At 45.9% G+C, this 27,617-nt stretch overlaps 1 protein-coding gene across 1 annotated transcript in view; it reads left to right on the forward strand.

Moving 5' to 3' along the window:
• LOC141994189 (BTB/POZ domain-containing protein KCTD16-like) overlaps positions 1–27,276 on the forward strand; it is a 57,082-nt gene extending 29,806 nt beyond the window's left edge. Inside the window, exons 3-6 of the mRNA XM_074964364.1 lie at positions 6,385–6,510; positions 8,643–8,702; positions 22,121–22,222; positions 26,159–27,276. Of these exons, the coding sequence (XP_074820465.1) occupies positions 6,402–6,510; positions 8,643–8,702; positions 22,121–22,222; positions 26,159–26,676 (789 nt within the window). The 5' untranslated portion in view covers positions 6,385–6,401 and the 3' untranslated portion in view covers positions 26,677–27,276. The remainder of the gene's footprint in view (positions 1–6,384; positions 6,511–8,642; positions 8,703–22,120; positions 22,223–26,158) is intronic.
• The last annotated feature ends 341 nt before the right edge of the window (positions 27,277–27,617 follow it).

The following is a 27,617-nucleotide window of genomic DNA, read 5'->3' on the forward strand; positions in this document are numbered from 1 at the left end:
CATTAACTTGAGTCAGAGTAGAGAGGTTATTTTAGCTCTATATTCAGCACTTGTGTGACCTGTGTGTCCAGTTCTGATGTCCACAAGTCAAGGGGGATGTTGATAAATTAGAGAGGGGTCAGAAAAGAGCCACAAGTATGATTAAAGCATTAAAAAACATGTCTTACAGTGATAGACTCAAGGAGCTCCATCTATTTAGCTTAAGAAAGAGAAGGTTAAGGGCGGATCTGATCATAGTCTAGACTCTATAGGTACCAACTTGGGGAGCAAATATTTAATAATGGGCTCTTCTGTCTTGCAGAGAAATGTATAACATGATCCAAAGGCTGGAAGTTGAAGCTAGACAAATTCAGGCTGGAAATAAGGTGTACATTTTTAACAGAGAGAGCAGTTAATCATTGGACCAATTCACCAAGGGTCGTGGTGGATTCTCCATCACTGACAATTTTTACATCAAGATTGGATGTTTTTCTAAAAGCTCTGCCCTAGGAATTACTGTGGAGCAGTTCTCTGGCCCGTGTTATACAGGAAGTCAGACTAGATGATCACAATGCTCCTTCTGGCCTTAGAATCTGTGAAACATGCAGTAGGGAAATTCTAGTGTGCAGCACATTGGTACACTTTAGAATTCACACGACTCCAATGTGCGTTGCTGCACCGTGTAAACCAGCCCTTAGTGACCTGTCCAATGTCTTCTCTGGCAAAGCCAACAACTCCGCTCTCCTGAGTTACAGGCTGACTTTTTAACCACCAGATCATTTTTCCATCTGTCTGCCCATTAACTCACTAGGCTACTGACTCTGAATGGGGAAGTGGGGAGCGCTTTGGGAGAAAGAGAGATGTTATGGAAAACTAGATCCCATTCTGTCCTATAGTGCGTACGCAGCACAAATCACTTCTCCCCATGGCAACTTACTGAGTACTGCCCTGGCTGCACAGTATGCTCTCTTCAACACCACTTCACCTCATCAGCAAACAGCCAGAGCCTGAGACTCCAGATTTCTTCAGTAATTGAGTCTTAATTTGCTGTTTACAGAAGTCTTTTTTTTGCCAATTAGCTGGAGAGGGGAAGTGAAGGGAGGCAGGGGCAGGTGGATGGAGCTCCGAAGAGACCTGATGAATGGTGTTGGCACTCACAGGACATTTCTGCTGCAGGCAATGGGGTGGTGTCATTCAGAGGTGTCATTCAGAGCCCAAGCTGTGTACATTGAGCAGAGAGGTGATCTGTTTCATACCAGATGGCTTATATATTCCAAGCATATCATTTCCTTTGCTATCCTCATAGCCCGGGTCTTATGAACATTCCCCACACAAAAGAAGGGCTCTTAAAATAAACTTTTGTGTTACGAAGAATCAGGCATAAGGTGGGCTCCCCATAGGCGTTCTTTTCAGAAAGCTGGGTTGATATTTTTAAGCAGCGTTCCCTTAATTACATCACTTGAACCGGTACTGTGCAGGCCTCTGAAAGGTTGAAATATTCATGTTTGATAGTGGTGGGGAAATAGTCCAGATGTTGATGGTGTCTTGAGTGGAGCTGGTTGGAAATTTTCCAACTAAATGTTTTGCTATCAGAAAATGCCATTTTGTGGAAATCAAAACTTTCTGCGGGAACATGTTGATTTTGGTGAAACGTCATTTAGGAAAACAAATCAAAACCAAGCATGTCAGTGAGGTCATTTCAACCTCATCAGGAGGGGAATGCTTTTATTATTTTGTTTGCTTCAAAACTACTTTTGGGTTCAACGTTTATTTCATATTATAAATATATTTAATGTAAGATAAAATCAACAAAACCAAATCCAGAATGCATCGTTTCCATTTTATCAAAACAAAAAGTTTTGATGGACACAAAATAATTTTTTGGGGTGGGAAATTATGGAATTTTGGGGTTTCATTTTGATTTGGAACAAAAATAAAGGTCAAAGATCCCGGAATTTCCCACAAAATGGAAATTCTGGTTCCTGCCCAGCTCAGTCTCACAGGTTTGAATAGGTATCCACAGGCTATGGACAAAGAAGGGTTGGCAGGCAGTCTAATGTTGGGTATGATAGCAAACCAATGCCAGCAAAATGTATCTCATGGGGGAAGAGTGACTTGGGAATTGGGGTAGCCAGGAGGTAGCTCCCCCTTGTAAAGAGGTTACATACTACAGGCAAGGGAAAGGTGGAGAACAGGACTATAGAGCGTTGCCCCCAAAATTCAGGAGAAATATGACAGACCCGACTCATGCTCCATCAGCAGATCAGTAGCATCATGGGAGGGGAGTGGATTCCACAGGGAAGCTCAGGCAGGAAGCGGGAGGAACTCCAGCCAGGAGAGCTCAAAGGGGTGGAATGGTCCAGTGGCTCCCATAGACCTCACATCTGCGCTCTGGAGGCAGCGGGCACGAATGGCCTCGAGAGAATCCCCTTCCCCCAGGGGAGTTAGTTTGTGGAGTTATAAGAAGGTGCTGCTTAGCGTTGTTCAGGCCACTAGTAATCTTCTGAGTGCTCCATAGCTGACAGCGGCATCAATTGTTTCTCCAGTTCTGCTAGCCCCCTTGACGACAGGCTGCCTAGAGCCTGACAGTGACATATCATACCTGCAATGACTCTGCCAACTGGCAGCTGCAGCGGTGCCCCCAGGGAATGTGTCAGCGGGGGTGCATCGGCAGTGAAGGGGGATATCCCTCTGCCCAATCCACTCCAGCATGTCTTTGTGCTCCGAGCACTTTTCCCTTAGATGTCAGCTTTATCATATTCATGTCCCCTTGTTTTTCTGGAGGGCTCTTTCCTGGTGCAGGGCAGCCCTCCCTAAAGCATCTTCTCTCATCCTCCCCAGTGCATTCTGGGTAGTCTCTCTGCCAGCTTTGAAGTTCTAGATAGCGGTATTTGGTATTTATCACTCTCTGTTAAGGTTCCCCTGACCTCCCCATGAACTAGCCGGTTGGGGCAATGGGACATTCATGGGCTCTACTTTGATGTGGGGAAAGAAGCCTCTCTAAAATGTAACTTTTCCAGAGGAAATAATATTCTCTTCTGCTCATGGCATAGTTCTGATAGGGCCAAGAATGACACCCTTTATGCTGTCTATGGGCTCTGGCTGTGGTCAGTGATTTCATAAACAGAACAATCTCTGGCTGTGCTCTAATCCAGGGCCTCTCAACCTTATTTGATAGGGCCCCCCTTCTTTATGGCTGTAGTCATTTATCCCCCCCCCCCCCCAGTACATATACCACCACCCAGCTCTGAAGGCAGAGCAGAGAGCAGCAGCTGCTAGCCGGGCACTCAGCTCTGAAGGCGATGCCGTCACCCGCAGCAGCACAGAAGTAAGGGTGGCAATGTGAAAAGTGATATTCATCAATGTTACTTTTCACAGCAGACTTAGCACCCCATTGCCACCCTTACTTCTGCACTGCTGCTGCTGCCACTGTGGGGTAACAGCCAGGGCCCCACCGCCTCCAGGTGAAGGATTGGAGGTGTGGGGGGAGGAGAGCCTGAGTCTGGGCTGCCTCCCAGTGAGGGAATGAGGGTGTCGGGGGAAGGAAAGCCCAGGTGGCGGGGCTCCGGCTGTCCCCTTCTTCATTCCCACCTCCTAGGTGTGCACGGCCCTGCTGTTCGAGCCCTGGCCACCCTGGGCTCAGCCAGAGTTCTTTAAAAAAAGAAAAAAACACAAAGCTTACACCTCCCTTGACACATTCCCGTGCCTCCCTTGGGAGGCCCGCCCCATCATTTGAGAACCACTGCTCTAGTTGGAAAGGCCCAGTTTGTGCCACCTTAACTCACACGGGACCAGATCCTGACCTCAGTTAAACTGGTGTAAATCAAGAGCAACTTCACTGCAGTTGTTCTTGATTGTCCCCAGTGTAACTGGTCAGGATCTGGGCCATGGAGTAGTACCTTATTGCTCAAATAGTCACATTGGGCCTGATTCTCCTTTGTTTTTACACTGCCAATGATTCCAGTAGAGTTATTCATGATTTAACCCCATGTGAGAAGATAATCAGGGCTACAGATGTCAATGGGATACCTAAGGTGTGAGGCGCTGCTCAAGGCAAATAAGGGTGCTGCTCGCTGGCCCCAAAGGAAAAAGCTATAGGACCCAGTTCCCCACTGCCTTGCCCTTTGTGTTGGTGCTGTGCAAAGTGAGTGCATTTGTGGGAACATTTTACACTCTCTCCTAGCACAAATGGCCTGATATTGGACGTTGGTCTCACGTGGCTGGAAAATCAAAAAGCCACATTTTAAGCATATATAAAGATCAAAGTGCTTTTCTTGGCTAGATGTTAGCCAGAGAGGAAAAGAATTCTCTCTTGGCCACCAAACTTAACACCACGGCTGTTGAAAGTGAGAGACAGGAGACATTAGCACTCTTTGTTGCACAATTTGTAAATAGTCATGTTGGTCTGTTGTTCGGGCCCGATATTGTAAAACTTGACCCTTGGGGTCATGTGTGTAACTTGTTTAACCTGGAAATGGAGGGGGAAGGAGAAAAGGGAAAGATAAGGAGCAAAATGGTATTTGCAGTGCATTGCCTCACTTGTTTAGCACGCTGAGCAATAATGTAAGAGAGCTGACAAAGAGCTCAAACCTAAAACAAGATCAAAATGGGAAATTAAAACAGCAAGTGAGTAACTGGAATAGCCCTCTTGCCTACAGTGTACAAGAAACTGAGGGAAGACTAGGAGATTGTCAGGCAAGATGCAGCCAGCAAGAGGGAGGAGAATTAGGCTAGCACAGACAGGCTAAATCGCTTAGAAAATGAGTTGCCCAAAACCAGTGCTGTCAAAAATAATAATTGCTGAGTAATTTGCTTGTGTGTGTGTGTGTGTGTGTGTGTGTGTGTGTGTGTGTGTGTGTGTGAGAGAGAGAGAGAGAGAGAGAATATACAGAGACGAGAATGTAGGAGAGAAAATGTGCACAAAAGTCTGTCTGTCTGTCTGTCCATCACCCCTCTTAACTGACACCAAGCCTCACCCTCCACACCACACCCCTGCATCCATACCAGAATAGCCCAGAGGTGGAAAGCCGTAGCCCGTTCTCCAGTGAGAGTGTGTCAGTGCCACACCCCTGGGAGCACACGCTGCTGGGGAGCAGCCCTCAAAGGGTGAAACAATCTCACATAAAGCACAATGCGATCAATGGAAATGAAACAGCCTGGACTTGGTTCAGCCCAAAGATCCAAAGGGGGCATTTACAGTTACTGTTGGTTTAAGTATCTTGTTACAAATACCATAGTGTGGAAATGCATCCAATGAAGTGAGCTGTAGCTCACGAAAGCTTATGCTCAAATAAATTTGTTATTCTCTAAGGTGCCACAAGTCCTCCTTTTCTTTTTATAGTGTGGAAAATGCACTGTCTGAATGGTTCTACTGGTCCTGTATGGGTAGGGGAGTGGTTATGTTATATCAATCCTATTAAAAAGGAAATATCTATTTAGCTACCTCTTTACAGTATGCAAGGTAGTTTCTAGAAGGGAGGGAAGTGGGTGGAGTGGAGAAAGACTGTTTGCTAGTTGTATTCTATGATACACAATTGTACAGAGCTTCTCTGCTCCTGCCAGTATATTTTGGGGCCAGACCAAGTCTTGAGAGCTGGAGATAGGAAGGGAGAGAGAACAGACAAATAGGGCTGGTTGGAAAATTTTTGTCAAAAGAGTTTTCTGTCAGAAAATGTCCATTTCAACAAAACTGAAATGTTTTGTGAAATTGCATCTATTCTGATGAAATTTCATTAAAAAAATCAGAAAATAGTTTGAACATGTTGTCCCATTTTGAAATTTTCTGATGAAAAATTTAGATTTTTCATTTTGAAATGACTTTTCATTTGGACATTTACTTAATTTGATGTCTTTTAGGGGGTTGGAATCAAAACAGTGTTTTGAATTCATTGAAATGAAATGTTTGGATTGACTCAAAGTGACTTTTTTTTTCATTACTTCATTTTCTGAAAAATTTCAAAATGTTGGCTCTTTGTCCCAAATTGGGACAAAAGGATTTTGAAATCTTGACATTTTTCACTGGATGGGAGAGTCTGTTTCCGAACCAGTTCTATGGACAAAGGAAGAGCGGGAAACAGAAAGAAAGAACCAGATCTCTTTAAACTGAAAGAGTATTGTTATGCTCTCCCTGACTGTAGAGTGTATGCTGGGAAATCCTGTGGTATGACCTTCACGTACTGCCCAGGGGAAGGTACCTTCATGTGGGGATTAATAGGCTTGGAATGTATTGGAGGAGAAGCAGCATCTGATGTTGTCTGTATCCAGGTGGGCAGCAAGACCCTTAGAATGGGAGAGATTTCATAAGACAGTCCCTGCACTCCTGCTACATATGGCCCTTGCCTTCTCTTCAAGTTTTCTGGTCAGGAATCTCACCTTAATCACTCTCTTTGGGTCGGGGCTTTTTAGGTAGCTCCTGCCTCAGCATGGCTGCTCCCCCTCCTGCAGAACCCGAGCAGAGCCTTAAAGAGCATCTCTCCTCTTCTTCTGAGCCCACGCTGGACCTCAAGACAGATGAAGCTGCATTACTTCCAGGTGAGAACGTTTGCCAGTTGGGTCCCACATGCCATGTGCGGTGGGCACATGGGGCCAAATGCAGGCTCTTCGCAGAATCTCAGGGTCTTGTTCCCACAAGCAGAACAATTAATTCACTTGGCGTCACATTGGCAGCCTTGCTTAGCAGCACCTCTAACACGGACCTGGGTTTTATAAATCATCCAGTTAGCAGGTAGGAATATGATTATTCCTGTTGTGACGGGACTTAAAAGCCTTAACAAGAATCAGGGCCCTGCTGTACTAGGTGCTGTACAAACCCATAGCTCTTGCCTCTGAGCTCAAAGCCTACTGAGCTGAGGTGGAGAGAGGAAGTAGAACTCTTCCCATTTTATAGGTGAGGAACTGCAACACAGAGCGATTAAAGGCCAAGTTTTTAAAGGGATGTAAGTGCCTAAATACCCAGCCCTAAGTCACAGGGGGTCTTGAACCCAGCTGTTGTAAATTCCAGTCCAACCGCTTAACCAAGAGATCATCCTTCTGCCCCATGATGGTCTAAGTTTCCAGAGGACTCTTACTTGGCTATGAGTGTCACTTCATCGGGTCCAAATTCCAAAGTCGTTACTCAGCAAAACTCCCACGGACCTTCAAGTGAGAGCTTTGTTCAAATAAAGGATGAATAAGAAGTGAGTCAGTCAGACTCTTTGGTCTTTTTCCTCTATCACCCCACAGGCGGTAACAGCGAGAAAGCCACAAAGCTCAGCCCTTCTGGCTCCAGCACTCCAATGAGAGGAAACATTTTACCATAAGAGGTTCCCTTTCCCACTGCTGACAGCATGGATTCATGTACAATACCCTCTGTTAAGCCTTTCACTAGTGCTGTCTGCTGCACCCTTTGAGTGATGGTGGATTTTAGCTGTGGTATATGAAGCATTTATGTTGCACTTCAGGGCTGACCAAGGTTCAGCCTGAGAGTTGTAGTTTCCCAGTCCATGCCTGACGTGTGTTGTACAGCACTCAAGTGATTAATAGAACATCTTTGAAGTCCCTTGGCTCCAGAGTTTTCCAAACAGCATAAAACATTTTTAGGGAGGCTCTGGCCACATCAACAACTGAGGAGTTGTCTACACAGGGGAGTTAGTGAGGAGTAAGCTAGGCTGTGAATTTAAAGCGCACTAGCTACTCTGCACTAACTCCCTGTATGGACACTCCTGCTGCTCACTAAAAGCACCCTCCTGCGGTTTAGCTTAATGCACAAGTGTCCACCTGGGGAGGTAATGAAGAGTAACTAGAGCATACTAGCTACTCCCCATGTAGACAAACCCTGAAAGAATCCTGATCCAGATTCTCAGCTGGTGTAAATTGGCATAAAATCTGTTGACTTCAATGGAGCTACCCCAATTTATACCACTTGAAGTCCGACCCCTGTGCCCAGTAGGTCAGGTCAGTTACGTGACCTAGTTTGGTTGCCAACAGATATCATACGGTGACCACACTTACTTCCTGTTCTATGTGTAGGGGAGATATGAGGACTCTCACATGGTCATTACATATTAACTAATGCTAAATACTGACCTTGTAATGGCAACCACTGTATTTTAAAATTGATAACTGTAGATGGAGAATAACAACTGGATTCTAAGTGTGAAAGCCTGACTCCGTTGGAGTCAGTGGAAGAACTTCTTAGTACTACATATGGACCAGGATTTCACCCTAAATATCTAATTCTGTATCTAATATCTGTATGTATATAATGATTGTAATATAGCTCTGTCTATAATATATCTAGATCTCTTTCTAGATTCTCTCTCTCTCTAATCTCCTCCTCTCTATCTATCTGAAATATAGCTATATCTATCCTGAGATATTTAAAATATATCAATACCTATCTATATGTTTAAATTTAATCATACTATTCCTGATTTAAAATGGCAAATCTGAAACCAAACTTAGATTTTTGTAAAAACCAAGCATTTAAAAACTATAAGAACAACCCAAATATTTGTATTTGACCTCATTCCAAAGTAAGCAGTTTATCTTTTTAAAAAACAAACATTGCCTTCTATTGTTTGCACTCTCCATTTTGCAGCATTGTGCTAGCAGGAGCGCTTGAAAGTAAAATTGACTGGAAACTGGCTATACTAAAACATGAAACTGACCAGTCTTATTTTCAGTACTCAGGCTGAAAGGGAAAGGGGATGGGGAGAAGAGGCAGGCAGCAAAACTGGACAAAGGTAAATGAGTTTTAAAAAAAATCTTTTTAAATAATCAAAGGCATTATTTGTAACAGAGAGAAGGATTTTTTAGAAAAATGTATGATTTTTAACCTGTCAGTTAAAATAGACAATATTTATATAGAACCTACACCGAACCAAAATGTGTTTCTATTAAGTAGTACCATCCTTGGCAGCCTCCAGTGTAATTTTCTGTATTAGAAACTGAATCTTTTCTTTATGATTGTGATTCAGGCCCTATTCAGTTTCCTCTGAGTGTGATGATGTGTGATCTTCTCTCTTCATACTTATGGACACATCTGATACCATCTGGCCAGAAACAACAATCCCACTAAAATCGGTGGTCCTCTTTCTAGGACTCCTTGTGTCCATCATTGCTCAGGGTGAGGTGATTCCCCTGTCCTGATGACTTGCTACCACTATAGCATTTTTGGTGCTATTGTTTTGTTTCATGGAAGGATTCTGGGCCAGTTATAATGGGAATATGAGGGAGAAACAGAGACACGGCCCAAATACGATCAGCAGAGGTAAGATATGAACTCACAAGAGACATATGGGAAAACTGGAGACAAAGGGGTCTAGCTTATGTCTCACCTGTTTCTTTTGGGGACTGAGCAATAAAATGGAGCTAAATGAAGAATTCCCTATTTCCTACGGTTGCGGATGCATGTACACACACCTACACTGCATCGTAGACAATTTCTGGCTGCCAACTCACACATCCTATTTGTTACGCAATAGCTGACTATGCTTGCAAATGCACACACAATGGGTTAGGCTATCTCTGCCTGTACCTGCACACACACCAAATGGTTTGGGTAACTTCTGTCTGTACCCACACACACACACTCTCAGTGCATTAATCTCTCTCTTCCTCTCTCTCTCGTTCACTCTTATATATATTCAGATTTATAGACCCACTAAAAAGAATGCTTATTACACTGTAGGTGCCCTTGACATGACTTAGAAAATACAGCTAAATGAATACCCATACATAACTAATCTGTTGTATACACATGGTATATTTATGTATGTCATTGATACACACAATACATTGGATGTTGCTGCTGCAGGCTCTCCACATGCACAATGAATTGGCCACGCTCAGGTATATCAAGAAATCAGTTTGCCAGGATGCATGTCATTGGCAACGACCCGAGCAGACTAAGATGAAATGGTGCATGTAGACATGGTTGGGTTTCTTCTCTCTGATTGGATGGCAAACCTCTTAGAAAGGAAAATAGAAAATGATAAAAAATCATCTTGGTCATACACCAACAACCTTTACCTCCTGAAGAATTAACAGCTATTCGCCTAACTTTTGTGTGAACAAAACCCATTTGCTGGAAGCTTCAGAAGGGGGGATGAACATGGACCCTATGCAAACCTGCTAGAAATCTGAATGAATATTTGTGGACAGTGTTTAGCAGGATTCACCCAGCTCTCCTAAGCTCCTTTGAGGGGAAACAGAAATCCAGTTGGTAAGAATTCGTCCCCAGAGCTTGTAACCCTAGAAGGTATGATGTCCTTACACCGTATTGCATCCAGCACTCAAGAGAGACTGTGAATCCCCCTTTTCCGAAATCAATTCCAAACCATTTCCTGATTAATTTTTGAATTTGCAAAGTCTGTTTTCCAGTAATCTTGCTACACCTGATCAGTGAGGCTACCATGAGGATTGGGCTGTCCTTTCACTCACTCACTGGCACACACACACACAAATAACTCTAGATGCGCTGGGCCAAATTCTGCCTGAATGGCAGGATGAGGGGATTATTGAGGAGGAGAAAGGCAGAGAGACCTAAAATAATCACCCCTTAAAATCTGCCAGTGGCTTCAGCTAGCTAAACAGCATTTCCTCAGTATTTGCATCATTCCTTACCCATTCCCAGAGCGAGATTAGGAAATAGTGCAAATATTGATGTAACCTTTATCTAAGGAAGAACTGGCAATGCTTTAAGGGCAACAACAGCTGTGAAGTTATTGACATTATTAGACTGCAATATGCATTTCTAAGGCATCCATCCCATCCATGAGCTAGGTGCATTTACATCCATGTATAAGCGTGCCAGAGGCCCTTAAGAGAGTTAACCACTTCTCATCATCTCCCCTGAACTTCTGAGTAGTCAGGTACAAATGGCTTCCTCCAGGGATATGTTTTTCCAGGGTCATGCCACAGCCTAGAGAAACCCACACACAAAGGGGGGGAGTCTCATGAAGCACACCAATGACTTGATTGCTGCTGTGTCCAACCTGTGTCTAAGCAGCACTATGCTGGATCTAGCGTACACTGTAGATTCTGACCCAGGGAAGCGACTAAGTGGTTATAGAGGTGGGTTGACTTTGAAATTTGTCATGCTGGCAGGACTCCTTTTCCTGGAAAATATTTGCCATGTGCTACCCTGCCACCTTTCAGAGTAACAGCCGTGTTAGTCTGTATTCACAAAAAGAAAGGAAGACTTGTGGCACCTTAGAGACTAACCAATTTATTTGAGCATAAGCTTTCGTGAGCTACAGCTCACTTCATCGGATGCAAGTGATGAATCCGATGAAGTGAGCTGTAGCTCACGAAAGCTTATGCTCAAATAAATTGGTTAGTCTCTAAGGTGTCACAAGTCTTCCTGCCACCTTGTGCCTGATGTCCCATAAGGGAGCTGAGTAAAGATTTCTGCCTCAGAGACATCTCTGGGCTGTCACTGTAGTCGTGCCATTTGCACTCCAATGTCGTAGACAGAGACACATACACACTGTGGGCCAGATCCTCTGTTGGTGTAAATCAGCACAGCTCCACTGACTTCTGTGGAGTTACACCGATTTATGCCAGCTGAGGATAGGGCCCTGTGATGTCAGTGGATACATAAGGGCTGTGTTCAAGTCCTGAAAAAAGAAATGCTGGGACACACTCCTGGTATTTGCGGGACTATCCACCAGAAGTGCTGGAGCGCTGTTACAGCTCCCCCAAAACTGTGCTGGGTCGGCATGCTGGAAAGCCGGGCATTCACAATGGTTTTGACCCATATCTTCAATGAAACTGAACAACTAGAGCAATGACCAAACTTCTCCTTCAACACCCCAGCACATCATCCCATCCTCGTCATTTGACTCCGACATTGTGATCTGATTGTTAAAGTTCTTGATTAGGCAAACTACTGGGGACTCCTGCTGCCATGCTGTTGGAAATTTACCTCCCCTATGCTGGACATGTTGTTTGATGCACCCTGAGAGTTCCTCCAAAGAAAATTTTCTTTAGCTGATTGTGTGCACACCATTTCTACTCCCTGAAAACGGATGCTAGCGCTCAGATCAATCCTGGTAAATCCCAGCCTCTTGGGAAATCAAAGCACCTGGAGAACAGCAATCATTAAAACTGGTCGCCCTTGAGGGAACTTCAAAGTGGGTTGGCTGCTTGTTCTGGATCTGACTGCACTGGTTCCCCTTTCCATCTGCTTGATGTTATGATAACAAGGGATGATGCGGATGCTGCTAATCACTAATTACTGGAGTTATCGTGCTGGGTAGAATCTGCCATCCACCAGTAGGAACCATCTGAGATAGGACAAGACTTGTGAACTGTACAGAATGGTACTGAACAAGGAGAGTGTTCTTGAATGGGGAAATGGTAAATACAAGCGAACAGAATAGGGACCGTCCTTCCTGAGCAGAGATGGCTTGTATGCATGAGTGATTACACAGGAGCAGGACTGTGGCAATAATGGGCTGTGTTACTATGGTGGAGAAGGAGCATAAGACCTTCCTCCAACCAACCAACTCATGCATTAGTCTCTTCCCTAGCCTAGATAGTTGCCAATGACTGACTCAATGTGCCCCACTAAAACTAAATGTCAGAGACACTAAAAGTGCAGCACAAGTGCCTCCAATCAGGATGCATACTGATGAAGTGAGCTGTAGCTCACGAAAGCTTATGCTCAAATAAATTGGTTAGTCTCTAAGGTGCCACAAGTACTCCTTTTCTTTTTACTAGTAGTCTGTATCAGAGGAGGAGCCTGAATCCTAATCCCCAGAGTCCCATGATGTATTCTAACCACTGGCCCATCCTTCTGCTCTTGGTAGGTCTTTGAAGGTTTCTGTCTCAGTCAATGGCATTCTTCATTGAGCCACAAACATGGTGTTGAGTGGCACTGAGTGTCTGGAGAGGTCTTTCAGATGACACTTACAACAAACATCATAACCACTTGGAACTCAGTAAAAGTAGAGGTGTTAGATTTGATGGCCTGGACAAATCCTAGATTGGGTACTTATGGTGTTCCTACCTATGCTTCCTCTGTAGATTCACCAGGAAAAGAGACTTTTCTGTTTCCTCTTCAAACGGCTCTTTGGTGCTGCTGCTCACTTTTACAGAGTTGTTGTGGCTAGACACTAGTTGCTGAAGTTATCATTGGCTAGACTCTACCAATCTCCGCAGCAGTGGTTTCACTAAGCCCCATGCATAGTTCATATACCAGTTCTCACAATGTTGTGTAATCCTTTGGGCTATGGTGGAGATCTGACCTATGGAGTATGGGTCGTTTGCATATGGAGTTATGACAGTTGCATGCATGATCACCTGTGAGAGGTGCAGGGACTATTTTATAGACATATCTTAATAATTCTAAACATGTAGGGACAGATCCAATTCCCACTAAAGTCAATTGGGAGTCCCTTTGGCTGATTTTCATATGCACCAGATTGGGCTCCGACATAGAACGTTGCAAGTATAAGGGCCACCATCGTGCACAAAGCTAGGGCTGGCACTGCAGACCACTAAAGCTAAGACCGTGAGTGTCCATAGCTTGCTCCAGGCTCTGTAACAGAATCACACCCTCTTTGGATTAAACACACAGACCATGGGTTACGTATTGAAGAAGCTTGTCCCAAGCATCTGAGGCCTGCAGGAATTTGAATCCAGACAAGCCGCCACCGGCTGTAACCCAAGAACCCACAGGCCTCAAGCCTGTGACACAGTTAGCTTAGCATAACGAAGGCCGAGCTTGACACGAATAGCTTGGAATAAGGAACTAACTGATAAAAAGACCCTAAGTCACAACCTTAGTATGACAGTAACCGAAACTATTACATGTTGGGAAAAGGTTACATATGGAACCACGAGAATACACTTTTGGAAATGTAGGGCAAATTTAAAGGATGTTGAGCTTATCCGAAACTTACATGTACTAGTCGCAGATATACCATGGCAACTAATTGACATAAATGCTAATGAATATGTCATAAATGACCAAGTGACCTATTGAAGTTAGGGCCCCCACGTTACTGAGGGATGGAATTATGTATCAGGAAAGGAGGTTGAACCCATCATTAAATATGTATAAGGCCTGGTGGGTGTCAGCCTAACCCCGTGGGAAAGGTGATACCCAGCCTGTGGGCAGTGGGACCCATCAGAACACATTGGCCTGATGATCGCATTGGGATCACTGCATCTACTTCAGGGTTCCCGCAAGGGATGATGTGAGTAACACAGCGCAAGTGTCGGACGTGCTGTATTGGCGGTCTCCTTTGCTGTATTCCGGTGTTTGTAATTCTGTTTTGCTAATAAAGTTGACAACATTACTATTAGAGACCATGTAGAGGACTGCTTCTCATGTGCTCCTCAAGGGCCTCATGCTAATGACAGCCTCACCACTGCAGCCGATTTGAAGGCAGAATCCTCTCAGACTCATGCATGATAGATGAGATTAATCCTCCTTTTATAATTAGGGCTATACCAGGGACTTCTAGAGCTGAAAGCATGACCTCTCTACAGGTTGAACTACAGAGACATGTCCATAGCTGGGACACCTGTGCCAGACTGATATCCTCTGTGGATCAGTGTGACCGGGGTCCCAGTGGGGGCCAGCTGTGGTCACTCAATTAGGGTGAACTGCAAAGAATGGGGAAGACAAACCCCAAAAGCTGGTGGATATTCCAATACTTAGATTTACCAAGCCAGCATAAAACAGCTTCTTTATTACCTTACTGGTTACTCAGAAACCCAAACAACACAGTTCCCTTAAAGTGATCCAGCCTCAGGCCTCCATCCAGGTACCCACGTCAAATGTGATGAAAAATTTCTGTAAATCCTATTTCATCATATAAAGAAATAGGTTATATCAGTCCCAAAGGATCGGACACATCACCTCCCTGGTTATTGAATATTCCAGCTCTTACCCAAATACACGCTACAGCCAATTCTTATTATCCAAACTAAACTTTATTTAAAAACGAAAGAGAGAGTATGGTTAAAAGATCAATATACATACAGACATGAGTTCAATTCATTGAGGTGCAGATTCATAGCAGAGATGGTGAGCTTTGTAGTTACAAAGAGTTCTTTTAGAAATAGTTCATAGGTTATAGCCCAATGTCCAAATTCCATATTCAGGGCATACCAACATAACTGGGACCTCAGTCTTGTGACTCAAACTTCCCCTGATGAAGCCTAAGCAGATCTGAGATGTCAGAATCAGGACCCAAGGATCTTTTATACAATTTGATGTCTTTTGACAAGTTGGAGTTCAACAGGTAATTAGCATGACTTTGGAGGAGGTCCATCACCGGTACTTAGCTGTAGAAGTAACATAAGGCAATTTGCTTGTTCCTCCACCATTCACAGATTATTTGCTATACATTTCAAAGAGAGATGAATACAGAGATATCCGGTGTTTACAATTAATTTACATGATAGGATGTTCTTTTGACCTCTGAATTATCAGAATACAGCATAGACAGGGACTGTTGATTACATTGTCCACCCTACTCACACATATGTAAATACACAAAAACACAAATATTATCTCCCCACATGTCTTTTGAGAGTTATTTATTTTGCGAGATGTTTAACCCTTTCTGGCCATGAGTCACAATCAAGCACAGAGGGACTGTATAACACACTGACCAGAGAATTACACAAGCATTATGAATAGTTTCAATCAATGGCACCATCACTCTTTACAGAGCATGACCAATGAGTTAATTGATGGCCGCTGAGTCTGATGCATGAGTGACAGTCCCATTCACAGTAGGGCACACCCATGTGCTAGCAATGCTATTAATCCAAGCAGCAGATTCTTTCCTCCTCTGATGCCAGTCATCGCAAAGCTTGATCCAGTCCACCTCGCTCCATCTACAAGCTGGCTCCGCCAGCCACAGCGGCATTCCGCGCTCCTTTAATCATCCACAGAGATTCCAAAGAATACTAAGAGGTTTCAGAGTAACAGCCATGTTACTCTGAAACCTGTCATTATGCAAGGCACTGCATTTAACCGTATGGAGTGGAAATCTATCAACTGCTGTACTTTCCACAGTATGCATCCGATGAAGTGAGCTGTAGCTCACGAAAGCTTATGCTCAAATAAATTGGTTAGTCTCTAAGGTGCCACAAGTACTCCTTTTCTTTTTGCAAAGAATACTAAGTCCTCTTTACAAGCATCCTGAAATCCGCGCAGTGTCCTGCCTCTCTTTCTACGTCCTCTGCAAGCTTCAGAGTACAGCACACTCTTCGGGATCCTATAATCCAGCATTCGTGTGACATGTCCAAGCCGCCTGAGTCTTTTACTAATGTTCCCTTGAATGACATGCCAGCATGATTTAACACTTCTGTATTTGTCACCCTATCTGGCCATCTTATTCGAAGAATTTGATGCAAGCATCTGATATGAAAGATCTTTAGTCTTTTGGTACATTTGGCATAAATCGTCCATGTTTGTGAGCCATATAGAAGAGTGGGCAAAACACATGTCTCATAAATATGGCTTTTCACTTTAATTGACAATTTGTTATTGTTCCAGGCTCTGTCTTGCAATTCAACTAGTGAGCTCAGGATCAAGATCTCTATTGCGGGTAACAGTAGAATGAACGTAGCAAAACTGTTCAACAACATCCATCTACGGTGCGGTTTGGAGCTGGTTCTGAACAGCCTTGGTGCATTAACAGACTATGCAAAGACTAAACCAGGAACAGAGAGGCCTCATTAGCCAGGATGTTTCCATCTAATTCTTCCCCCACTATAATTCCTCCCCTTCCCCATCCCAGGTATTTTGAAGGCGTTTGGACCTAACCATGGAAGCAACCATTGATCCACGTGTCCTCCCTCCACTTCTAGAGCTCAAAGTCCTGAGGGGTGAGTCCAGCAGCCCAGGTTCCAGATAGCTAATTAAAATGCGCCTGCTCTCCCCCTAAGCTGACAGCAGCTCCTCTTTGATTTTCATTTCACCTGACGCTGCGCGGCCCCAGCCTCTTGCTTTGCCATTCCCGAGCGCTGAGCCCACGTTGCATCCCTGACAGCGAAGGACAAGCTGAGTGGCAGAGGGAAATCAGAATTATGATTTAAACTCAGCAAGGTTAGTTCTTTCAAGGGCTCAGGCTTCTTTCTCCACCTCCCACACCCCACTTCGGTGCAGCAGCTGCAGGAGTTGATCATGAAAAACTGCATTAGGAAAAAGGGGACTCAGAGCAGTCAGGGAGTTCCTGACTTTCAGTTCTGGAGGCCTGTTTGCAGCCTGTCTTGGGTCACAGGTGAAACGAGTTTTGTCTGAAGCTGGTCTCTGTGAACATCACAAACACCCACATGGTGTGGCACCTTATCTCAAGATTAGCAGTGTCTGCTCCTCAGGATATGTCTGCACTGCATGCAAAACCTGGGTTCTGACCCAGGTTTGAGCCCAAGCCCTCCTGACCACAGTCTGACTCAGGTCACCAAGCACTCAGGACCTGGATCCTAGGACCCTGCTAGGGAGGTGGGTCAGAGGCTGAGTCCTGCTGGGACTCGGGTCCAAGCCCTGTCATTTTGGAGTGTGGATGCCACAGTCCTGAGTCAGAAGGTTTGGGTAGCGTAGCATGGATGCATTAGCACAGCTGTGAGCCCTGGTTCCAGCAACTGAAAGCCTGGATTTACCATGCAGCATGGATTCTCAAGCATAGGGTTAGAAACACCAAGTCCATAAGCCCAGGTCCCACAAACTTGGGTTTACAATGCGGTGTAAGACGTACCATGTGAGGGTAGGTCTACACTGTGATAAAAATCATGCTGCACTGAGTCTCAGAGCCCGGCTCAGCGGACGCAGGCTCGGACTACGGGGCTATAAAAATTGCAGTATGGAGGTCTGGAGTCCGGTTTCTGATCCTCCCCCCTTGCGGGGTCTCAAAGCCCGGCTCCAGCCCTAGTCCAAACATCTACACTGCAATTTTATAGCCCCGTGAGCCTGACTCAGCTGACCCAGGCCAGCCACAGCCATGCCGCAGGTCTTTCATTTGCAATGTAGACCCAACCTGAAGGACCCAGGACTGGACTAGCAAGGGCTGTTGCAGGTCAGGATTCATTGGCATTGGCAGAACTCTTGGGGAGGAACCAGATACTGGAATAGCAAGGGGACTGTAAGTCAGGAGGGAGGCACATTGGCAGAGCTGTGTGAGTGCCTGGGATCGGAACAGCACTGGGTGCTGCAGGTCAGGAGTGAGGTGCATTGGCACAGCGGCAAACTTGAGTAGTAATTGCTAGCCGTAAACTGGTTCAAAACTACAGGCTCTCTGTTTGATTAACCTGGTGCAGGCACTCTGGTGGCACAGATGGGTTGCCATGGCAGTTAATCCAGCTGCAGTGTTGACTACGTTGCAGATTTAACAAACAGCCTTCGCTGGCACAGCCAGCCTTAGCAAGCAGGGAGATGCTCCGAGGCTGTGGGTCGGAGATGCACATTTACAGAAAGTTTTGCTCGCCCCTGATGGTGTATCAGGGACCAAAGCCATGCAGAAACATCAGCACAGGTTGACTTTCCCGTCTGCAGTCTGGACAAGTGCAGGAGTTGAGATTCATATGTTCCAGGAGCTGCCCAGGTGACACAACCATTCTGCATCGGCCCCATTTGTCACCTGGAATAAACATTTGGGGTGTGACCAGAGTAGCCTCTCGGATCACATTAACTACCTTGAGTTCACTGGCAATCAGCTCACGTGAGGTAAAACCTCTTTGTTGGTGTAGCCTGAGTGATCCTGGTGGAAAGCTTTGCCAGTGACACGCAGTGGTGGTAACCATCACAAGGTCAATGCACAGCATCGTCCATCACAGCACACCTACTGCTGCTTTCGCTCTCCATTCAGGCTCCCTCCTGACTGTGGGCACAGGAGTCCCTCTAGCCAGGAGCCTGTGACTAGAGCCGTGGCCTGGGCCGTCTTCAGAGAAAGGTTTTGATTGAGATGAAGGAGAGGACACCCTTGGAGATCATGGTTGAGATAGAGAGCCCTGGCCTGGTGCCCTTTGGCTGAGATGAAGGAGAAAACATCTTGGCCCCCGATTTGTGGGAAGCTTTGCTCTCTCTGAGCTAAAAAAGGGAAAGGGGGCACCAATGTAAACAAACCATGCTTGGAGGCTGGCAGAGTCCCTGAGCCTACCAAAGCGTAAAAGTGCCCAGGCTGGTTATGAAGGTGGAACCTGAATTAGCTGCTTCTTCCCCATCCCACACAGACTCCTGGGTCTCTTTATGGTCGTTTCTTGGGAAGCCGCATTGTTGCTCCTGCTAACACAGTGCTGGGTTCAGCGTCCTCTTTGCTTTTCTCACATCCCTGAAGGCCTTGCTCCGGCACAACCAACCCACTGAGTTAGATCCGTGAGATGTGCCTGTCATGACATGGCATCACCACATGGTGGCAGCCCCCTTAGCGTTTCTGGACACTGCCAATGCCCTCTAAACACAGGACAGTCAAACCCAGTCTCCTCACCTCTTGGCAACGAGCAGGGGTCACTGCCCACCAGGGCTGGGTCTCCACGAGGGGGCAATTAAAGCAGGATACTTCATTTTAGGCAGCTCTTGACTTGGAAAGGCTGTAGATGCATCAGGGAGTCAGAATCCTCATGGAAGCCCAGGGCTGATTTCAGCCAGCTGGGGTGGAATGGAGTTGGCTCAGCTGCCTCACTTGGAAGGGAGATCGTGGACTCTGGAGTGGAGGAAAGACAGAGATCCACCTGGGGGAGCTGCCTCGGCCTGCCATGGGGCTGGCTCCGCTACACCCTGCTCATTGCTGTGCATTGCTCAGCTTCATTCCTAGGTGCTGGGACCCTGCAGAGAGAGCAGCGAGGCCATTGCTGGCTTCCTCCCAATAGGAATGTTCCCCTGCCTTCCTCTTCTATTCCAAAATGTTTGTAGAGTGCACTGACAGTCCGAGGACGTGTTAGAGACTTCGGATTCCTTCCCGGATCTTGGATGCTGTGAAAGACTGTGGAGCTGGAAGCATCAGACAAAGGAGTGCGCTGAATATTCTAACAGTGCCGGGGGGCCCGGCGCTCCCAGCCCATGTTAAATTTATCTTGGGAATAAATGCTGACCAAAGAGATCCAAGGACCAGGATATGCATGCATGGCTCCCGCTCCAAACTCCGAACATAACTGAAGCAGGGATCACGTTAATAACACCCAGCAGGATTCTGACAAACAAAATGGCGCAGAAGAACTACTTGGTAAATGTCACTTCCGCACTCTACCTTACTCACTGAAATGGACAGAAGAGCAAGGCAAGGAGCAAAGGCTTAAGAAAAGTGAGGGATGAAAAATTCAGGCGAAACACCTGGGATTTTTTCCTGACAGAGCAGCTGGCCCAGGAGGTGTGTCTAGGAGCAGGTTAGCTAGTACTATTTATTGTTTGTACTGCGATAATGGCTTGAGCTCCCAGCTGAGATCAAGGCCCCGTGGTGCCGGGTGCTGCACAAACACATAGTAAGAGACAGCCCCTGCCCCAAAGAACTTACAGTCTACATAGCCAAGACAGACACAGAGCTCAAGGAGAAACTGAGGCGCAGAGCGAGGATGTGACTTGCTCAAGGTCACCCAGCAGGTCAGGGGCCCAGATAGGTCATGGAAGGAATAAGACCTGAGTTGGAATCTGTCCCAAAATCAGGACGGGGGGGGGGGGGGGGGGGGTTGATCTCAGGTTTAGTCCAGGCTAATCTCTGTGTTTCAGGACTTGCTGAAATGCAGAAGGGATCTGAACTCTCATCCTTCCTCACAGCAAGCACCAAGCTCTAACTGATGGGGTTGATGAGTTGATTATCCCACAGTTGCCCACTTCTCGGTTTCTAGCACCTTTCATGCAAGCATCTGGCCACTGATGGAGACAGAATACTGGGCTGGATGGGCCACGCGTTCGCCTTGTATGGCAATTCCTCTACATTCTGTGATAGAGAGAGTCCGTAAAGCACAGAGACACCAGCCTGGATGGCTCAAATGATCTCCCCTGGTCTGCATAGCTAGGAGTTCATTTCCTTTGGGATCAGTTCTGGACAGAACAGCCTCTGTGCCCCATGGCCTTACTGGATGTTACACTCAGAGGACACACATGTGAACCTTGGGCAGGGTGTTTGCAGGGGAGGCGGGCATGCGCCAGCAGTGGCTGAGGACAGCAAAGACCTCCTGAGATCTGCACTGCTAGCAGAGTGCAGATAATTACAGCCATTAGCATAAGGGCCCTGCTGGATGGGCTAAGCGAGGACATGCCCTCAGTAAAGGGATAAAAACAGGCTAAGCTGATATCTATGTGCTATTACTGAGCTAAGGCATTTCCAAGGGCCAGTGATTAGCATCTGCCTGCTTCTAAATGCAAAGCCACGCGGGCACCCGGAGTTGGCGTCATTTTCCTCACGCTGAGGACATCCTTACATGCAGCCTGTGCTGTGCAAGCCAAGACGCGGCTCCTCCATGGAGCGTAAATCACCCAAGTCAGTGGAGTGGTGTTGATTTACACCAGCTGAGGATCTAGCCCTGAGCATGCACGTATATGTATGTGCATATACAGTTCTGTAAGGGAGGCTTGTGTAGCAAGGCTGGGTACTGCACTGTGGCGTTTGCTGCAGTATGTTGCAGAGCGCCTTCCAAGCCATTTTAACACTGAGATGCACCCTCTGTTCAGGAAATATAGCTCTGGTGCGGGGTTTTCAAAAGCACCTCTGGGATTTAGGAACACAGGTCCTATTGAAAGTTAATGGGACTTGTTCTCCTAACTCCTTTAGGTGCTTTAGAAGATCTCCCCTCACTGCATAGCAAAGCAATGGCATTCACCAGGATCAGCGTATGCTCGTCTCATTCCGAATGCACCCCTCCGGAGACCTGCTCCTAAACCCCCTAATTTCCCTCTGGGCTTTCTAGAAGTAGGGTTATTCTGCATCCAGTCCAATCCAAAAGGACAAAGCAAAGCTGGAGACAGAGAGAGCTACAGGAGCAATGGTCAGTATTGCAGAGAGTTCACAGTTTGTCCAAACTGATGCCTCTGACTCAGGATTGAGGTGCGTTGGCAGAGCTGTGTGTGGGCCCAGAGCTGGCCTGCATTATACCTTGCTTTGCTCAGGGATACCGTGCCCTTTAATGACCCTCCCATCTTTTAAGTGCACAATCACCTGTCCTGATTGCTGTTGTTCTATTTGTTATGGATTATTCTCCCCAGGCTCTGGAGTCAGTGACATACCTGCAGACAGGCATGGATGTGAGGAGGAGCTCGGCACAGGAGCTGGCGGTTCCAGACAGGATGGGGTTCGCAAGCCTGAAGGCTGGTATCTGATGTGCCTTTATTTGCAGCTCACCCACCCCACAACACACAGGCAGTGTTTCCTAGTGGATAGAGTATGGAAGTGGGACTCAGGGGTTCTAGTCCTGGCTTAGCCACTGCCCTGCTGGGTCACCTTGAGCAAGTCACAGCCTTGCTCCAAGCCTCAGTTTCCCCATCTGTAAAATGGGGATAATGATACTGACCTTTGTAAATTGCTTTGAGATCTGTCCGTGTTATTCAAAAAATTCCACTTCGGGGAACAAAAATTCCCTCCATGTGACTCAACTGATCTAAAATTGGCAATGCAAAATGACAGCAGAAATGGAAAAACAAACAAAAATATTTAACAGGCTTCTTCCCCCCCCCCACCCAAAAGCTTCTCCTGAAATATTTGAAATAAGGGATTTGAGAAAGAAAAAAAAGTTTTTGCAAAAAATTCTCATTTTGAGAAATGGTCAAATTTCCACCAAAAAAATAAAAATAAAATAAAAAATAAAGGTTTTGTTTGAAAGTTATAAACCAGCTGTAGTTGTTTGCACTTCAGCTATAACTCAGAATCAGACTAGGGAATTGTGATCTTGTATCAGTGGTTTTCAATCTTTTTTCATTTGCGGACCCCTCAAAAATTTTGAATGGAGATGCGAACCCCTTTGGAAATCTTAGACATAGTCTGCAGACCCCAGGTTGAAAAACACTGGTCTAGATGAAATTACTATATGTGGGTGTATAACTTGTTGGGAAAAAAAACATACTCAAAGAGTAGTTATCAATGGTTTGATAGGAGGACATATCTAGTGGGGTCCCACAGGGGTCACTCCTCGGTCAAGTACTAGTCAATAATTTCATTAATGACTTAGATAATGGGGTGGAAAGTACACTTATAAAATTTTGGGATGATACCAAGCTTGGAGGGTTGCAAGCGCTTTGGAGGACAGGATTAGAATTGACAACAACCTAGACAAACTGGAGAATTGGTCTGAAATCAAGAAGATGAAATTCAGTAAAGACAAGTGTGAAGTACTACACTTAGGAAGGAACCTCAAATGCACAACTACAAAATGGGGAATAGCTGGGTAGGTGGTAGTACAGAAGAAAAGGATGTGGGGGTTATAGCGGATCACAAATTGAATATGAGTCCACAACTTGATGCTGTTGCAAAAAAGGGCAATGTAATTCTAGCATGTATTAACAGAAGTGTCGTTTGTAGGACCTGGGAGGTAATTATCCCACTCTACTTGGCACTGGTGAGGCCTCAGCTGGAGCACTTTGTCCAGTGTTGGGCACCACACTTTAAGAAAGATGTGGACAAATTGGAGAGAGTCCAGAGGAAAACAATAAAAATAACAAATGGTTAGAAAATGTGTCCTCTGAGGAAAGATTGAAAGACCTGGACATCTTTAGTCTAGAGAAGAAAAGAGAAGACTGAGGGGGGACCTGATCACAGTCTTCAGATATGTTAAGGGCTGTTATAAAGATGACAGTGATCATTTGTTTTCTGTGCCGACTGATGGTAGGACAGGAAGTGATTGATTTAGTTTGAAGCAAGGGGGAGAGTTAGGTTAGATATTAGGAAAAAGTTTCTAACTCTAAGCATTGAAACAGGTGACACAAGGAGCTTGTGGAATCCTCATCACTGGAGGTTTTTAAGAACAGGGTAGACAAACACCTGTCGGGGATGGTCTAGGTAATACTTAATCCCACCGTAGAGTGAGGGGATGGGCTAGGTGATCTCTTGATGTCCCTACCAGCCCTATATTGCTATTATAACAATATGTGGCTAGAGAGAGACGTCGCCCTGCATACAATGCTCAGCTCACTGGTCTCAATAATCCCCTAACTGTTTTATCATTTGAGATGATCACATGGTAGCAGCTTCTCGTATCGGTGATATTTCATGCATGCCCCAGCATGCAGTTGGACTAGATACATGCATGCTGGGAAAATGTTTCCTTATACAAAATGAGTTACCCACTGAGTTTTTTCTACCCACAAGAGAACCTCAGGGAGGGCACTGTCATGATAACCTGCAGTCTGCAGCCATTAGATGCATTTAGGGAATTAGCCCTGTAATCTCTGTGCATTGCTGGGCACAGGGATCAGTAAAAGACCCACTCCCTTGGGTTCTGCTGTGGCTGCATATGCTGCTTTTCACTAACTCAGGGCAAGGGGACAGGGCTGAACTTGCTAAATGGTTTAGTATCAGTTTCCATTAAAGTTCCTTATTGCATGATTTGTTCCTGTGGCTAGAAATTGAAACATAGTGGCTGTTTCCAATACAGAGTCACTGCTTGTTTCCCACTAATGCTAACATAGAGAGATGCACTGTGACTGTTTCAGACCAACTCAGAAGCTAGAGATGTAGGAAGCTGTGCAACCTATTCTTCACTTTCCAATTTCCATTCATCTTGGTTTCATGATTGAATCACCCCAAAGCTCAGCCTGAAATCCTCTGAAACCAGCGAGCTTTTCACAATTTCTACCCCAACCCACAGATCAGCCCCCATGCTTGGCCAAAGTTTAGCCCTAGGCTTGCTGAATGATTCACGAACACAGCCCAATGTGTAGCAAAAAGCCTGTTTCAAAGCAAGAGCTGAGCCGAGCTCTACGCATTATGCTGAATATTGTTACCTCTTTTCGACCCAAGCAGCTAGTCTAAGTTTGGGGCCCTGGGGACATTCCAGTTGGAAATAGAAGTTGAGGGCATCTGGTATTTTCTTTGATGCCGTCTTGTTTATTTACAAAGGGGGTACAAAGTCCTGTGTCTCTGAATGCAGAAGGAACCAAGAACAAAGGAGCAGTTTCTTGGCTTACAGCCCCCAAGACTCGTTAGTCAACACCAAACCCAAAGCTCTCACTCTAGTTTCTTCCAGCGTCACACTGTGCTTATAGGTTCCTGCTTGGCTTTATTAACTTGCCTCAGTCCCTCTCTCTGTTCTGGCCTGATCTCAGTTTCTGTGTGATCTCTCTTCCCCCACACATCCCTACCCAAAACAATACTCAGCCAAAATCTCCTGGGTGAGTTCACCCACACCTTTTGTCTTAAGTGGGGGTTTATGCTTACAGTTATGTTAATTGAGGGTGAGTACTCACCTATCAGTCTCAAGGGCGTTTTAACTCAACCCGTAACAATTTTCACTCAGCTCCTAACAAGAGCAGTGTTCAGTGTCCCAAATCCTTTGAAACCAGTGAGCTTTATAAAATTTCCACCCAAACCCATAGATCAGCCTCCAGGTTTGCCCAGCATTTAGCCCCAGGCTTGCTGAATGATTCATGAACACGGCCCAACGGGTAACCAAATTCCTGTTTCAAAGCAAGAGCTGAGCCCAGCTCTACACACCATGCTGAATATGTCCCATCTTGTGACCAGGGGCTGTAGAAAATGAAAAACAGCCAAGCACTTGTATGGGGCTCTATTACTGACTGAATCTCCTCTCGCAGCAAGGATTATGGGTGAAACCCTGTCCGCACTGGGGTAAATGCGAGTTTTGTCAGTTGGGTCTGGATTTCATGCTAGAGCCTCTACTTTGTTGTGTTTGGCCTACAGCAGTGGTTCCCTAGCTGTGATCCACGGAGCATGAAGGGCATGTGGATTGGTCTCTTCCTGTGCGCAGTTGAGAGAAATGGTGGAGGTGGGGTGAACTGAGAAGCCAAAGGAAATGGTTAAATAAAGGATAAAATGCCGTGCATTGAAAACAGCTACCAATACGTCAGCACTTTCCTCGCACTTCCTTCCCCTCAGAGCAGTAGCTGAAGAAATGGCAGCAAAACAGCTAAACTCTGCACTGGCTTCTGGAGCCTCCACTGAGCTCAGTGTGGTTGTCAGGGGGCATGTCATGTGTGGCATGTCAGGGGGCACCAAATTTGGCCCATAATGTTGAATGTGCCCTTATGGGAGCCACCTATCCCTAACGTTGGTCTCTGATTTTTCCCCTCCAGTGCCAGCAGCAGACAGTGCCCCAGAGGTGACAGAAGAGCCAAACCCAACCCTGGAGACACACAAGGACTCGGCCGGCATGGACAGCAGCTATGACTTTTCAACCTCCAGCTTGGACAGCCATTGTGAACCTGACCTGGCTCTGGCCCCTGGAGACAGTCTCCCTGACAAAGGTCCCCAGTTGGAAGCTGGTGACCTCAGCTCCACAGCCTCCTTGCCCTGGCCGGAGTTGCCGGAGGAATGTCCACCTCAGCCTAACACCCTGGATTTCTCCAACTCCCTCAAATTCCTGGAGGAAGTGAAGCAGATGGGCCAGAGGAGGAATAGTGACCACTCGAACATCCAGGAGAACGGGGTGGAGAGATGCCCCGAGGCACCTTCCGTCAGCGAGGAGAGGAGGGCACTGGAGTCGGAGCTGGGGAAGTGCATCGAAGACTTCAGGAAGATCAAGATCCCCGTCTCCTTCCCCAACAAGAAGCGGCAGTGGCAAAGCGAACTACTGAAAAAATACCATGTCTGAGGGGAGGGGCTGGGACTGAAGCCTCCCACCACCCAGGACTGACTGGCTTCCAAAGCCACAAGAGGCACCTTCCCCTGCATCCTGTCCATGATGGGCCAGCCTGCCAGGTACTGGGTGTCCTCGGCCCCTATTGATGACCAGGAGCAGCTCAGCATCTTGAAGGATTGAGCCTTCTTTGAAGAGGGACTTAAGAGAGCCTCTTACTTTAAACCAGTTATTTGGTGACACTGGGACTAACTGATTTACCTCCTGTCTGACTTCACTGACTTTACCCAGGTCACTCAGGGGTCGTTGACAACAGGATTTGGTCCATGTATTCAAAACAAAGAGCAGTGGTTTCTTGGTCAATGGGTCATTCCAGGAATTGGTGCTCCACAGGCAGAGATTATAAACCTACAGCCTGCTTGTTCCCAGGGCAGTCAAGGGTGAAATGTGCATGAAAGGAGCTGTACAAATCCTAGACGTGAAAATATTTGAAGGAGTCAGGATGGGAAGGAGGAAACTGAGACTGGTTTGCGTTGTGTCTGTAGGGACAAACCTACGCCCAAGCAGTATGGACATTCCTGCCTTTATGACGGCATGACTGTGATCGGAGCTCCCGGGGTTAATAAATGTAGCCGATGATTAACCTAATTCCAGTCCTTTCCCAGCTCTTTTTTTTGTTCTTTTCAAAATGATTGGGCTGAGCTATTCAAAGCTGCACAAGGGATTTAGACACATAGTTCTTGTTGACGTGAATGGCAACTGTGCATCTAAATCCTCTAGGTTCAGCTGGAACTGTTCAAAAATTTTCCATCTAAAATGATTTTTAACAGAAAATTGCATTATTGACTAAACAAATGTTTTTGCAAAAAGCCTCTGCTTTCCGTGGAGTTTATTTATGTTTTCGGTCAAAGAACTAAATGCTTGAAAACTGAAAAGTTTTTGCTTTTTTTGGCTAA

Source organism: Natator depressus, chromosome 9 (genome assembly GCF_965152275.1).
Source record: "Natator depressus isolate rNatDep1 chromosome 9, rNatDep2.hap1, whole genome shotgun sequence".
Classification (NCBI taxonomy): Eukaryota; Metazoa; Chordata; order Testudines; family Cheloniidae; genus Natator; species Natator depressus.